The 15,544-nt window shown below is 47.0% G+C and overlaps 1 protein-coding gene across 1 annotated transcript in view; it reads right to left on the bottom strand.

Annotated features, from left to right (window-relative positions):
- The window catches only part of ALMS1 (ALMS1 centrosome and basal body associated protein), a 63,880-nt gene that overhangs the window by 11,867 nt on the left and 36,469 nt on the right, over window positions 1-15,544 (bottom strand). The window contains exons 11-14 of the mRNA XM_060687207.2: window positions 14,649-14,819; window positions 9,264-10,447; window positions 4,616-4,724; window positions 1,084-1,323 (exon numbers count right to left, since the gene is read on the bottom strand). Of these exons, the coding sequence (XP_060543190.2) occupies window positions 1,084-1,323; window positions 4,616-4,724; window positions 9,264-10,447; window positions 14,649-14,819 (1,704 nt within the window). The remainder of the gene's footprint in view (window positions 1-1,083; window positions 1,324-4,615; window positions 4,725-9,263; window positions 10,448-14,648; window positions 14,820-15,544) is intronic.

Here is a 15,544-nt window from a genome sequence, read left to right as displayed (position 1 = left end):
TTTGGGGCAATGACCAGGGGACAGTGAGATCTAGTCCCATCTTAAGACATGAAAGAAGGCTGGGTGATTTGGGGGCAATGACCAGGCGACGGTGAGTTCTAGTCCCATCTTAAGACATGAAAGAAGGCTGGGTGATTTGGGGGCAATGACCAGGCGACGCTGAGTTCTAGTCCCACCTTAAGACATGAAAGAAGGCTGGGTGACTTTGGGGCAATGACCAGGCGACGGTGAGTTCTAGTCCCATCTTAAGACATGAAAGAAGGCTGGGTGATTTTGGGGCAATGACCAGGAGACAGTGAGTTCTAGTCTCACTTTAGACATGAAAGAAGGCTGGGTGACTTTGGGGCAATGACCAGGAGACGTTGAGTTCTAGTCCCACTTCAGTCATGAAAACTGCTGAGTGGCTCTCAGCTGAGCCCACCTTACAGAGCTGTTGTGGGGGAAACAGCAGGAGAAAGGAATATGTTTACAGCCTTTATGAAAATAGTAAAATCTGGATAAAAGTAAACAAATGGATAAATAAAATCTATCCGGTGAATGCTATTTATCTCTTGACTCAGATCCCCCCTTTGTTTTTTACAAGGCGGTGTGTGTACTGGAGTGGTGCGGTGGGCTAGAGGTGGCGCTCTCGCCTCACAATCAGGAGGCTGTGAGTTCAATCCTAGGTAGAGGCAGGTATTTCTCTCTCTGGGCACCATGAGAATATATCTGATGAACAAAACTCCGCATTGGTGACAGGAAGGGCATCTGGCCATTCAAACAATCTGGTATCTCCATTCAGTTGCCCAGACTCTACCGCGCAAGGAATTACGGGCTCATTAAAAGAAGAAGATGACGGCAATGTGTGTACCCAATGCTCCCATCTCCTCTTTTCTCTACAAACACAACAATCTTAGGAGGCAGACTGGGCTGAGAGAGAGAGGGGGGGGGGATACGTAGAACAAAACCCCAGCCAGCTTTTAGAGCCAGAGAGAACTAGAACTCACCGTCGCCCAATCTCTAGTCCAGCAGGTTTGGCACTGCACCACACTGGCTCTTGCAACGTGGCCCAAATCCACAAGAAACACACACATACACACCCACCTTGCATCCACTGTGACCGGCTCCTTCTGGGCCTCCTCCCTTCCAGGAAGCCGCCCGGCTGCCACGTCTGCTGGTCCTCGTCTTCCGCCGACAGCCCATGGTGCTGAGCCAGCCGGTGCTCCGTCCTGCTCCTAGCGGCCCTTCCCTGGAGCGTGGCTTGGCTTTGGGTCGGGGTGGGGAAAGTCAAGCCCACGTCGCGAGTGTGCTTCTTGGTGGCGCTGTTCACAATCTCAAAGTCTCCTGGAGGGGAGGGTGAAAGGAAATACAGGTTGTCTCTCCGATGCGGCAACCACCTTGGTTATTGTTGTGGATCAAGGGCAGCGGCGGGTTTCACATTTTGTTGCTACCGGTTCGCCCCGCGCACGCTGCTTCGCGCACGCCCAGCCTTCCGTGCACATGCTTTGCTCATGTGCCTTTCACGCATGCTCCATGCGTGGAAGTACTATTGGACTGTACATGACTATAAATTAAAACATATAGAGTGATAAAGGTATAGAGCATTATGGTACAACTATGAAAATAATGGTTATAACTATGACGTACAACATTATGCATACAGACGGGAGGTTGAACAACTAGCCTCGTGGTGCGACCGGAACAATCTGGAACTGAACGCACTCAAAACCGTAGAAATGGTGGTGGACTTTAGGAGAAACCCTCCCGTACTTCCACCTCTTATCATACTAGACAACACAGTGTCGACAGTAGAGACCTTCAAATTTCTAGGTTCCACCGTATCTCACGACCTAAAATGGGCACCCAACATCAAAAACGTCATCAAAAAAGCACAACCAAGAATGTTCTTTCTGCGCCAACTCAGAAAACTCAAACTGCCCAAAGAGCTGCTGATCCAGTTCTACAGAGGAATGATGGAGTCTATTATCTGCACCTCCATCACTGTCTGGTTTGGCTCTGCAACCCAACAAGACAGACACAGACTTCAACGGATAGTTAGAACTGCTGAAAAAACCATGGCTACCAGCAGTGGTGGGATAAGTAATTTAACAACCGGTTCTCTGCCCTAATGATTTCTTCCAACAACCAGTTTGCCAAACTGCTCAGAAAATTAACAACCGGTTTTCCCAAAGTGGTGCGAACTGGCTACAACTGGCTACCAACCTGCCTTCCATGGAGGACCTGTATACTACACGAGTCAAAAAGAGGGCTGGGAAAATATCTACAGAGCCCTCGCATCCTGGACATAAACCGTTTCAACTCCTACCCTCAAAATGACGCTATAGAGCACTGCACACCAGAACAACTAGACACAAGAACAGTTTTTCCCCGAACGCCATCACTCTGCTTAACAAATAATTCCCTCAACACTGTCAAACTATTTACTAAGTCTGCACTACTATTAATCTTCTCATCGTTTCTATCACCCATCTCCTCCCACTTATGACTGTATGACTGTAACCTTGTTGCTGGGATCCTTACGATTTATACTGATTGTTTCCTAGTATGATTTGATTGCTTATTTGTACCCTATGACTCAGTGGTGGGTTGCCCCCATTTCACACCGGTTCTATAGAACCGGTAGTAAAACCGGCGGAAGGCTCCACCCACTGACCCTGACGTCATCAGAACACACGTGCTGCCCCATTGCGAACCGGTAGTAAAGGTAAGTAGAACCCACCCCTGCTATGACTATCATTAAGTGTTGTACCTTATGATTCTTGACGAACGTATCTTTTCTTTTATGTACACTGAGAGCGTATGCACCAAAGACAAATTCCTTGTGTGTCCAATCACACTTGGCCAATAAAGAATTCTATTCTATTCTATTCTATTCTATTCTATTCTATTCTATTCTATTCTATTCTATTCTATTCTATTCTATTCTATTCTATTCTATTCTATTCACTAAGTCTGCACTACTATTAATCTTCTCATCATTCCTACCACCCATCTCCTTCCACTTATGACTGTATGACTGTAATTTTGTTGCTTGTATTATTTGTACCCTATGACTATCATTAAGTGTTGTACCTTATGATTCTTGATGAATGTATCTTTTCTTTTATGTACACTGAGAGCGTATGCACCAAAGACAAATTCCTTGGTGTCCAATCACACTTGGCCAATAAAGAATTCTATTTTCTATTCTATTCTATTCTATTCTATTCTATTCTATTCTATTCTATTCTATTCTATTCTATTCTATTCTATTCTATTCTATTCTATTCTATTCTATTCTATTCTATTCTATTCACTAAGTCTGCACTACTATTAATCTTCTCATCATTCCTACCACCCATCTCCTTCCACTTATGACTGTATGACTGTAATTTTGTTGCTTGTATTATTTGTACCCTATGACTATCATTAAGTGTTGTACCTTATGATTCTTGATGAATGTATCTTTTCTTTTATGTACACTGAGAGCGTATGCACCAAAGACAAATTCCTTGGTGTCCAATCACACTTGGCCAATAAAGAATTCTATTTTCTATTCTATTCTATTCTATTCTATTCTATTCTATTCTATTCTATTCTATTCTATTCTATTCTATTCTATTCTATTCTATTCTATTCTACATTCCAATATTCTCTTCTCTTCTCTTCTCCTCTACATTCCAGATTTTCTATTCTATTCTATTCTATTCTATTCTATTCTATTCTATTCTACATTCCAATATTCTCTTCTCTTCTCTTCTACATTCCAGATTTTCTATTCTATTCTATTCTATTCTATTCTACATTCCAATATTCTCTTCTCTTCTCTTCTACATTCCAGATTTTCTTTTCTTTTCTTTTCTTTTCTTTTCTTTTCTTTTCTATGACTGTAATTTTGTTGCTTGTATTATTTGTACCCTATGACTATAATTAAGTGTTGTACCTTATGATTCTTGAAGAATGTATCCTTTCTTTTATGTACACTGAGAGCGTATGCACCAAGACAAATTCCTTGTGTGTCCAATCACACTTGGCCAATAAAAAAAATCTATTCTATTCTATTTAAAAGAGACTATACTGTATGACTATGAGAATAATGGTTATAATCAGGGTGTATAATACTATGTATACTTAAAAAGGACTTGACACAGCCAGTACACTGTCATTGCAAAACTGGAAATGTGATGTATAATAAAGGAAAATGTACAATAAAAACATTTTTAAAAAAAGGAAATATTGGGCTGAGTTGTAAGTCAAAGGCTGCCTGTGTTACTTCTTCCTTCTCGTGAGCGGTACGGACGATACTGCTGTGTCTTTGTGTGTCTCTTTCTGTGCAGAAACACAAAAGGCAAGAAACTTCCAAGCAGAGAGAAAGCCGAGGAAGAATCGACCTCAGATCGACTCAGCCGAAGAAGATCTGAGATTTCTCCGAAGTCGCTTCCGACTCCGTGGAAGTCAGATCTCCGCTAGGAAGGCGGAAAGTCTGGAGGGAAGGACCGAAAAGGGGTCAGGCCGCAAAAGAGACGGTGAAGCCTTTGAATTCGACTTCTTTTTCTTTTGTGAAAAGCCTCTGAACCCAAAGGCTCCGCCGAGAAAGCAGCCGGGGATGAGACGGACGAAGTGAAGCGAGACTCACCTGCTTGGACGGCCTTATTGGACATCCGTTTGCTGCTCAGAGCCGGGCTGGGCCCGCGGGAACTGCCAAGGCTTGAGGCGGAGTCGGAGGATGTGAAAGACGGGCTGGGCTGAAAGAAATAAGGAGGAGGAAGGTTTCAGAGGATGGAGTGGGGTTGGAGGACAGGAGGAGGACGACTGAGGGATCCTTGGTGCTCTCTTGAGCTTGGGGGTTTTCTTGCAGACGTTTCATGACCCAACTAGGTAACTTCATCAGTGCTAGAAGGGAGTGGGGTTTGCAGAGAGGAAGAGGAGGATGAGAAGGAGGGGGAGGGGGAGGAGGAAGAGGGAGGAGGAAGTTTGTAGAGAAGAGGAGGAAGAAGGAGGAGAGGGAGGGGGAGGACTGAGGGCACTCTCCGAGCTTGGCTGTTTTCTTGGAGACCTTTCATGACCCAACTAGGTAACATCATCAGTGCTAGAAGCAGGGAAGAGGAGGAGGAAGACGACTGTGGGATCCTTGGTGCTCTCTGAGCTTGTTTTCTTGGAGACCTTTCATGACCCAACTAGGTAACATCATCAGTGCTAGAAGGAAGTAGGGAGGAGGAGGGCGATTGTGGGGTCCTTGGTGCTGAGCTTGGTGGTTTTCTTGCAGATGTTTCAGTACCAAACTAGCTAATATCATCAGGCTAGCACTGATGATGTTACCTAGTTGGGTAACGAGATGTCTGCAAGAAAACCATCAAGCTCGGAGAGCACCAAGGACCCCAGTCCTCCTCCTCCTTCTCCCCACAAACCCCTCTCCCTTCTAGCCCTGATGCCGTTACCTAGTTGGGTCACGAAACGTCTGAGAGAAAACCACCAGGCTCAGAGAGCAACCAAGGCCCCACCGTCCTACTTGGCTTTCTTCGTGGAGAATCGAAGGACAAACGAAGCAAAATTATATGATGAAACCGGTTCAGACAGCAAACACCTGCTGCTGGCATGACTCCAAGACGACGGAGCCAGCGTGCAAGCTGCGAATGTTGGCACGCTTGCTGGCATACACCCTGCCATCTGACCCCGCTGGCTGCACTTCCACCGGTGGCATTTAGCAGGTTCACAGGAACAGCAGGCGAGACTGTGAATTTCGCCTCTGACTGAGCAGCAGGTCAAAGAGATGGGATGATACCTCACTGAACAGGTAACACAGTCCCTGCTTTGTCAACAGAAGCCGAGAGCCCAGTCGGGCCTACTACGTAACCCATCACAGGTAGTCCTCCACTTACAACAGTTCGTTTAGTAACCAGCTCAAAGTTACAACGAAACTTGAACGGAAAAAAAGAGACTTATGACCGTTTTTCATAATTATGGCTGTTGCAGCATCCTGTTCTGAGCCAGCTCCCCAAACATGGCAAATCCTCTGTAGTTAAATCAATGATTCCTTTATTAGGAATGCCGGCAGCCCCGGCAAATAGTTTCTCTCTCACTGCAGGCTAACAAGTCCGTCTGGCAGGGAGATGAATAATTGTCTGTCCCATCTATTCATCTCTGCCTCCTGCCTTTTATCTCCAGAGCCAGGGTGGGGCCTCACTAGCAGCAGTGGCTCTTCCGTCCCAAGGACCAGCCCATAGATTTCCACTGCTCTCCTCTCCTCTTGCCTTCTGTGCATCAGGCACTGGACCCAGCTGTTCCTCCTCCTCCTCATCAGCCACCTCCAGACCTGGGGGCTGTTGACTCTCCATCTGAGGGCTGACGGACGGCCCAGGCTACACCTCTGTCTCTCTCCCCCCCTCTCTCCCCCTCTCTCTCTCTCGTTCTCTCTCTCTCATTCTCCCTCCCTCTCTCTCTCTCTCTCGTTCTCTCTCTCTGCCAGCTCCATTCCCTCCTCCCCCTCAGAGCTCCCAGGTTGCCCTGACACTGAGCCTAACTCCAATGCCTCCTTCTCCTCCTCCTCCTCATCTGATTCGGCTGCTGGAGGGGCCAGTAACCGACAGGCCACAACAGATCCCCACGATGACATGATCCAAATTTGGACGCTTGACAACTGACTATTTATGACAGTCGCAGCATCCTGGGGTCACATGAGCCTTGGTAGTACAGTGGTCTAAAGCACCCTGTTATTAAGACCAGCTGCCTGCAATTACTGCAGGTTCAAATCTCACCAGGCTCAAGGTTGACTCAGCCTCCCATCCTTCCGAGGTAGGTAAAATGAGGACCCAGATTGTGGGGGCAATAAACTGACTTTGTATAAAAAAGAACACCGCTTGGGGGGCCCGAAAGCCCTACTAAGCAGGTATATACAAAAGTATGAAGGCTATTGCTTAAAAGCATTGTAAGCCGCCCTGAGTCTCCGGAGAAAGGCGGCATATAAATCGAACCAATAAATAAATAAATTAAATTTTGAGACCTTCCGACGAGCCAAGTCAATAGGGAACCTGGATTTGCTTAACTAACTTCCAGTGATTTGCTTAACAACTGCAGCAAGGAAGGTCGTAACACGGGAAAAAAATTCACTGAACAACTGTCTCACTTAGCAACCAAAATTTTGGGCTCAATTCTGGTCGTAAGGCGAGGACTACCTGTATTACCTTTCTGCCACCGAAGAGAGGGAAGAAAAGTGGGAAGTAAATGACAGGGAGTCCTCGACTTGCAACAGTTTGCTTAGCAACCGTTCGAAGTTACGACATCATTGAAGTTACGACTTATGATCATTTTTCAACGCTTACAAAAGTTGCAACATCCCCCATGGTCACGTCATTTACATTCGGATGCTTGGGCAAATGACTCACATTTATGACGGTGGCAGCGTCCCGGGGGGGTCACATGATTCCCCTTTTACAACCTTCTAACAGACAAAGTCAAGGGGGAAACCGGATTCTCTTAACGACTGGGTTATTCATTTAACAACTGCAGCGATTCACTTAACAAATGTGGCAAGGAATCGATTTACAAGCTTGTAAATCCCCAAAATTGGGACACTTAGAACATCTGTCGCTCTCCCACTGCCAAAGTAGTCCTCATCTTACGACCACCATTGAGCCCAAAATGTTTACAAACTGACATAAGAGGTTTCTCAGCCACGTAAACATTTTGGGCTCAATGGTGGTCGTAAGTTGAGGACTACTTTGGCAGTGGGAGAGCGACAGATGTTCTAAGCATCCCAATTTTTCCTGGGTCTGCTTCCACACATGGCATATTTGCTTATCTTGGCAGGAACATCTGCGCCAGTCGGTGTTTAACAGGCCGCAGAACTGTTATCTTTAATAATTGCTCCTGCTTAATTGATATAATTGACTGGCAAACGAAGAGGCTGGAAGACATTTCTTTCAGGAGAAAAAAGAAAATTCTTGCTTTGTGGGAGTCGTTTTCTCCAGGATTTAAAAAAATGGGAGTTAATTATCCAAAGCTCGAGTTTTACATAAATACGGCTGCTATTGCTTAAATACCATGTCGTTTAACCACAGTGTTCTTTTCTTCCTAATAGAGCGAACGGCTATTGCAAAATTTGTCACGTTTATGTTTTTATTTACCCCCCCAAAAAATCACGTTGATTTTTACTCGGCTTTGCAGTAAAGACGAGGAGGGGAAACGATGGGTGCGACCAAATGGACTGCAACCCCTGGTTTTCTGGCAACAATTCATGGGTCCATGTGGGTGGGGGGGGGGAGGAGGAGGAGGAAGAGGAGGAGTATGTTGGGTGCTATCTGGACTTGGTGGTTTTCTTGCAGACATTTCATCGCCCAACTAGGTAAAATCATCAGTGCTAGAAGGCAGTAGGGTTGGAGGAGGAGGAGGAAGATAGGATGGAAGGGAGGGAGGAAGGGAAGGAGGAGGACTTTGGGGTCCTTGGTGCTCTCTGAGCTTGGTGAATTTCTTGCAGACATTTCATCACTCAACTAGGTAAAATCATCAGTGCTAGAAGGCAGTGGGGTTGGTGGAGGAGGAGGAAGGGGAGGGGAGGAGGATGACTGTGGGGTCCTTGGTGCTTTCTGAGCTTGGTGACTTTCTTGCAGACGTTTCATGACCCAACTAGCTAACATCATCAGTGCTAGAAGGGAGTGGGGCTTGCAGAGAGGAGGAGGACTGTAGGGTTCTTGGTGCGCTCTGAGCTTGGTGACTTTCTTGGTCACCCAAGACCAAGTTTCTTGGTTTCGTGAGTCAACTAGCTAACATTATCAGTGCTAGAAGGGAGTGGGGTTTACAGAGAGGAGGAGGAGGAGGAGGAGGAGGAGGAGGAGGAGGAGGAAGAGGACTGTGGGGTCTTTGTTTATTTATTTGTTCAACTTGTATGCCGCCTTTCTCTGAAGACTCAAGGCGGCTTACAATGCATTTAAAAGCTATGTATAAAAACATTAAACATTAAAACATTAAAAACGATTAAAACCCATTCACAACCATTCATGGCCGGATCTCGCCAGATCACAACAGCGAGATCAACGGCCCCAGGCCTGCCGGAAAAGCCAGGTCTTCATTTCATTATCCAACTAGGCAACATTATTATTGCTGTCATCATCAGCAACGTTACCACTGATGATGTTACCTCTGTGGGTAATGAAACGTCTGCAAGAAATCAACCAAGCTCAGAGAGCACCAAGCGCCCCACCACGGCTTATCCGCCTGCCAGGAACCCCAGGTTGGGCAAGGCTACTCTGGGATAGGTGTAAATCCCGGTCCCCTGTTCAGTCGCCTACCTGATCCTCTCTCCTTGTTTGTTCTATGTGAACCATTTTCGGGTAGCCCTCCCCCTTGGCTTTCTTGCCCCGCTTGGTCCAGGTCTCCGAACGCGTCTTTTGCAAGTCGATGGTGCTGTAGAGCTGGGACAGTTTGGGAGACACCTGCACCCTCTCCTGCCCGAAAGCTCTGATCAACCTGGCCGTGTTGATGGTCGACACCGACTCGCTGGTCTCGGTCTGCGTGGCGCTTTCGGTGTCGATCCGAGTCCCCTCGGACTCGGAGGTCACGTCGGTGATCACGCTGGCGTCTCTCCCCGGTCTCAGGTCGGAAGACGTCTCGCTCGGCGCCTTGGAGGTCGGGGATCCATCCCAGTTCCTATCTCCAGGTACAACAGCCCTGGAGTGTCCGGTTTTCGGACGCCTGGATTTGGACTGGCAGGCGCTGCTGTGGCCAACGAGGGCTTCCTCCGATGTTTCTGTGCTGGGCCGCGATGCCACTTTCTTTCTGGCCGCCATCTTTTTGTCTCGAGGGCTGCTGAGCCTTGGTACTTTCCTCCTGGGTTCCTTCTGGTTGCCCTTCTGGTCCTCCAGGACAAGGGCCAGGGAATGCCGAAGGGGGTTCTGCAGGAGCCTGGCCAGGCGGTCCAGTCGCTCCACCAGCGATAGCTCGGTTCTGTGGTTGCTTTCGATGGGCTTCCCCTGCTGACGGTGGTTCTGTCGCTCCAAATACTTGGCCCAAAGGTCATCTAAAGTGCTGGTTCGATGGGAGCTTGGCCCCCTTGTTAGATCCGCCCCCTGCTTCTCCTTAATCGTCTGGCTTCCCGAAGGAAGTTGACTCGCTCTTCCAAAGCTGGTTTTTTGGGCATCGGGCAAGTCTCGTTTGGAAGCGTGCTTGAATTTTATTTCCTCAAGAAAACTATAATCGACCTCGCCGGTCAGCGGGATAAAACGTTCTTCCCTTTGGGCCAAATGCAGAGGGGGCGATGGTGAGGGGCTGCTTTCTAGGGTTCCCTTATGCTGCAGTAAACCTTGGGGGGAAGGGCCCGGACCCCTGGAAGGCGCATCAACCTGCCCCAAAGCCTTGCTGCCGGAAGGGGAATCTGGGTCATCTTGCAAAGTCGGCTTCAGGGAAGGCTGTGCAGATTCAAAGCCAGACTGGGAAGTTTTGAGCGATTCCAAGGAATTCCGGCCGCTGCAGCTTCCTAGGCAAAAGGGGAGGGGGACAAGGGAAGAAAAGGAAAAGTTAGATATTGCATTCGTTTAGGACAGAGCGTTTACGAGGCAGTTTACGTTCGTGGCAGGTCCAAAGAACCAAGAACGTCACCCGGAGTGACTCCTGAGCAATATTTTAATCGCTGTTCGCCTACAGACAGAATCTTGCCAGACTAAAGCAATTATCTGCGTAACTATAAGTCAATCTTGGCAACTTTTAAGACTAGGGGACTTTATGCCGGCTGGGGAATTCTGGGAGTTGAAGTCCACAAATCCTAACGTTGCCAAGGTTGGCTACCTCTGGTCTAGAGTTATGCAGAAAATTGCTTTAATCTGGCAAGATTCTGTCTGTAGGTGTCTGCGGAGATGTTTATGGAGATTCTCAGTCATCCAGGTCACAGTTGTCCCAAAGGTGCTTCAAAAGGCAACTGGACTATTTATTTTTTTATCTGAGGAAGAAGAAGAAAACATTTCACTTTTCATCCAAGAAACTTCCATCAGTTCTGATGGTGGTGGGGAGAAAATACTGACAGTTGAGACTGGGGTGTATGTGTGGAAGGATAGTTTTGGATAGAATGGTGGGGTGGATAGTACAGGTAGTCCTCAACTTATGACCGCAATTGACCCCAAAAATTTATGTTAAGTGAGAAATTCGTTAAGTAAGCTTTGTCCCGTTTTATGACTTTTCTTGCCATCTTCATTAAGTGAATCAGTGCAGGTTTTAAATCAGCAACATGGCTGTGAAGTGAATCTAGTTTCTCCCTTGACTTTGTTTGTTGGAAGGTCGCAAAAGGGGATCACAGATCCCCTGGGAGAATCTACAGATTTTTTCAAAAAGGTTGAGAAATTCTAAATGGCCCCAGTAATGAGCAGGAACACTTATTATGAAATAATAATAATAATAATAATAATAATAATAATAATCATCATCATCATCATCATCATCATCATCATCATCTTTATTTTGGCAGCTCAAGAACAAGCCCTAGCCACAAACTGTATGAAGGCAAAAATTCAACATGTTACCACCAACAGCAAATGCCGCCTCTGTAATGAGAAAGAGGAGACAGTCGACCACCTGATCAGCGGGTGCAGCAAAATTTCACAAACTGACTACCTACAACGCCATGACCATGTTGCTAAGATCATTCACTGGAAATTGTGCCAGAAGTTTGGATTTGAGTACAGCAAAAACCACTGGGAACATCAGGTTGAGAAAGTGTTAGAGAATGAGAAACTCAAGATCTTGTGGGACTTTAGGATTCAGACTGACAGGCACTTGGTCCACAACACACCTGACATAACAAGAGTTGAAAAGAAAAAAGTGTGGTTCATTGACATTGCAATACCTGGTGATGCACGGATTGAAGATAAGCAGCAAGAAAAAATCACAAAGTACCGGGACTTACAAATTGAAGTTGAGCGACTGTGGAAAAAGAAATCGTGTGTTGTCCCGATTGTAATTGGAGCCCTTGGGGCAATATCCAAAGGGCTACCCCGCTATTAAGAAATTCTAAATTTACCGGACAAAATTTAACATTTTGACTCTACAAAAAACCACCTTACTCGGAACAGCTTACATCCTCCAACGATACCTTAACAGTTCCTAGGTCCTTGGTTAGGACTCGAGCTGCTGAGCTATTAACCAGCCTCAAAGGCTGTGAATCTCACTAAAGATTAACCAATAATAATGATGATGATGATGATGATAGTAGTCTTCCAATATTTGAGGGGCTGCCCCAAAGAAGAGGGGGGGGTGTCAACTTACTTTCCAAAGTACCAAAAGGCAGGACGAGAAGCAACGGATGAAAACTAATCAAAGAGAGAAGCAACTTACTTACAACTAAGGAGAAGCTTCCTAACAGGGAGGACAATTAACCGGTGGAACAGCTTGCCACCAGAAGTTGTGGGGGCTTCATCACTGGAGGTTTTCAAGAAGAGACTGGACAGCCATTTGTTTGAAATGATATGGGGTCTCCTGCTTGAGCAGGGGGCTGGACTAGAAGACCTCTGAGGTCCCTTCCAGTTCTATTCTGATTCAATTTTGCTGAAGAAACATACCCTTCAGGAGGCTGTCCGTGTCCACTCTGCCCCTGCTAAAGTTCCCTGACACTCCTCAGGGGCATTGAGGCAACCACTGTGACCTCATCACCTCAACTCACCCTACACACATCAACCATCTTTCCTCTTTAAGTACCTATTGCTTTTTATTTTTTTAAAACCAGCCGATCACCTGGAGGCCGGAGGGTGGCAATCCCAGAACAGAAATCTGTTTCGCAATGTACATGCCCGGGATCTCCACTCTCCAAATGCTGCACAATTGAAGGATTTGTAGGTGGCCGCAGACACAGAAACAACACAAGGCCCCACAAAGGTGCGTAAACTGGGAAAGACGGATAAAGGAATTTTGAAAGGGCGAACAGAATTCTAAAACGGGACCGAGCTATAGAAACCCAATACAGGTCGTCCTAGAGTTACGGCCACAAATGAGCCCAAAATTTATGTTGCAAAGCAAAAACACTTGTTAGGTGAGTTTGGGGCCATTTTAGGACGTTTCTTGCCACATTTGTTAAGTGAATAGAATAGAATTTTTTATTGGCCAAGTGTGATTGGACACACAAGGAATTTGTCTTTGGTGCATACGCTCTCAATATACATAAAAGACAAGATACGTTCATCAAGAATCATAAGGTACAACACTTAATGATAAGTCATAGGGAACAAATAAGCAATCAGGAAACAATATTAATATATGAATGGCTGCAGTTGTTAATTTAATACTGTTGTTGAGTGACTCTGGCTTCCCTATTGACATTGCTTGTTAGAAAGTTACAAAACTTTTTAACAAGTTAAAAAAAAGTTAAAGTTAAAAAAGCCGCCCTGAATCTTCGGAGAGGGGCAGCATACAAATTAAATTAATAAATAAATAAATAAAAGGGGAGCATGTGACCCCGGGAAGCTGAGACCGTCCGTTAAACGTGAATCAGCTCTCAGGCACCCGAATGTAACGGATGCTGCAACGGCCGTAAGTGTGGGAAACGGTCAGTTATTTTCCTATGCTGTTGTAAACTGCAAATGGCCACTAAGTGAACGGTCGTAAATTGAGGACTACCTGTGCAAAGTACGCTGGCTGGGGGGGGGAATTCTGGGAGTTGAAGTCCACCCAGCTTAAAAGGGGAAAGTTGGAGAAACAGCATGCTAAAGATGCTCTTAAATCAGGGGTGTCAAACTCGAGGCCTGTTGCGGCCCATCAGCGGCCTGTGCAGCAAGTAGCTGATTCCGACAGCAAGGAGGCTGGTGTGGTGCTGCGCCAGCAGCCTGTGCAGCTGGCGCTCGAGTCGGACAGTGAGGAGGCTGGAGAAGATGTGGTGCCAGAGGTAGGGATTCAGCCAGGGCCTTCAGAACCTCCAGAAGCTCCCATAAGTGAAGAGGAAGAAGAGGAGGAGCCTCTTCTCGATGCACAGGCGTGCAGAGCTGCCAAAAGGCAGGAGTGGCTCTTCGAGAGTAAGGCTTGGGGCTAATTGGCCACTCCCTTAGCCTATTTAAGGAAGGATGATGACTGAGGCAATTTGCAGGAAACAACTTTAGTTCACTCTCCTTCATATTTGGATTCTCTGCAAAATTACTTCTGGGCTTTCTGCCAACTCTAGTAAGACTGTGATTACCTTATCTTAGAATTCTGGTAGGCTGTTAAGACAGTTCATTAACAGCCTTTAAATGATAAAGACTAAGTTATTTTGAGTAAATAAGCTTTGTATAGAGTTTGTGTGTGCTGCGTTCTTTGGGGTCTGTAGCTGGGGCAGAACAAGGCCCGGGGGTCGGATCTGGCCTGCAGGGTGCTTAGAACTGGCCCTGGAAACAGTGAGGGACTGGTCCTTGGTGCCTCTGCCAGAGGAAACGGAGCTTGGGAGGGCCGCATTCGGCTCTCCCAAGCTCCGTTTTCGGCTGCGACGGCCTCCTGCAGCGCTCTGCCAGAGGAAACAGAAATAGGAACACCACACGCAGCCCTCCCAAGCTCCGTTTCCGCTGGCAGAGCGCTGGAGGAGGCTGTTGCCCCCGACATGAGTGATATTGAGGTGGACACACACACCCCGCCATGCCCCCCCCCGGCCAGGTCAAACTCGACCCTGATGCAGCCCTCAATGACTTCGAGTTTGACACCCCTGCTCTAACTCATCAGGAACGTATTACCTCTGGGACCGACCGCCGTCGCTGCTTTCTCCTCCATCCAGGCCACTCTGGGGGCGGCCTTCTTACTATAAATGCCCTCTTTGTGTTTGACGATTGCTGTGTCCGAAGGATGATCCTTCCTCGAACCCAGTACCTGCGGGGGGAAATCTGGAGGGACGGCATCGTTGGAGCCTATTTGGGAAGAAAGACGCAGGGACAAATGTTCAGAAAAAAGAGAGAGGCCGAGAAAAAAAGGCAGTAAATCGGATTAGACACAGAGCAGAAAAAGCTAAGCTGCCAAAAAAGGCTGCAGAACAGCCCTAATGTGGAATAATATTAATGCAGAGAGAGAAGGATGGAGGGCTGTAGGTCCTGCTCGCATCTCAAAAGCCGTTTCCAGTCTGTAGAGATTCTCAGTCATCCAAGTCATGTTGGCTTTTTTTTTTCCAGGAGGCAACTGGACTGTCTTGGTTTTTTTCTTTTGAAGACGTTTCGCTTCTCGTGCAAGAAGCTTCTTCACCTCTGGCAGGATAGTGGGGAATGGAAGGATTTATATTCCTTGCAGACAGCTTGTTGTGGCCAGCAGAGCTGGCAGCAGAGTCGGACAGTGAGGAGGTTGGGGAGGAACGTGGGCCAGTCCTGGGGGCTGGGGAAAGCTCTGCATCGGAGGCAGAAGGGGGCCAAGGCCATCTGATAGTTATGTGCAGCCTTCGGAGTCTGACAGCAGTGAGGCAGAAGAACAGTGTCAGCCTGTTCCCAGTGTGCGCATGCGCAGAGCTGCCAGACGACAAGAACAATTAAGGAAGGAGGGTCGACTTGGGAGTAAGGCTTGGAGGTGATTGGCCCCTCCCATAAGACATAAAAGAGAAGCGAACGGGAGGTGAGCTTTTGCAGGAAGCAATTAGTTCGTCTGGCCG

Source organism: Pantherophis guttatus, chromosome 8 (assembly GCF_059756535.1).
Source record: "Pantherophis guttatus breed Tessera chromosome 8, ASM5975653v1, whole genome shotgun sequence".
NCBI classification, from domain to species: domain Eukaryota; kingdom Metazoa; phylum Chordata; class Lepidosauria; order Squamata; family Colubridae; genus Pantherophis; species Pantherophis guttatus.
The sequence above is the reverse complement of the archived record's forward strand: the minus strand, read 5'-3'. Positions and strand labels throughout refer to the sequence as shown.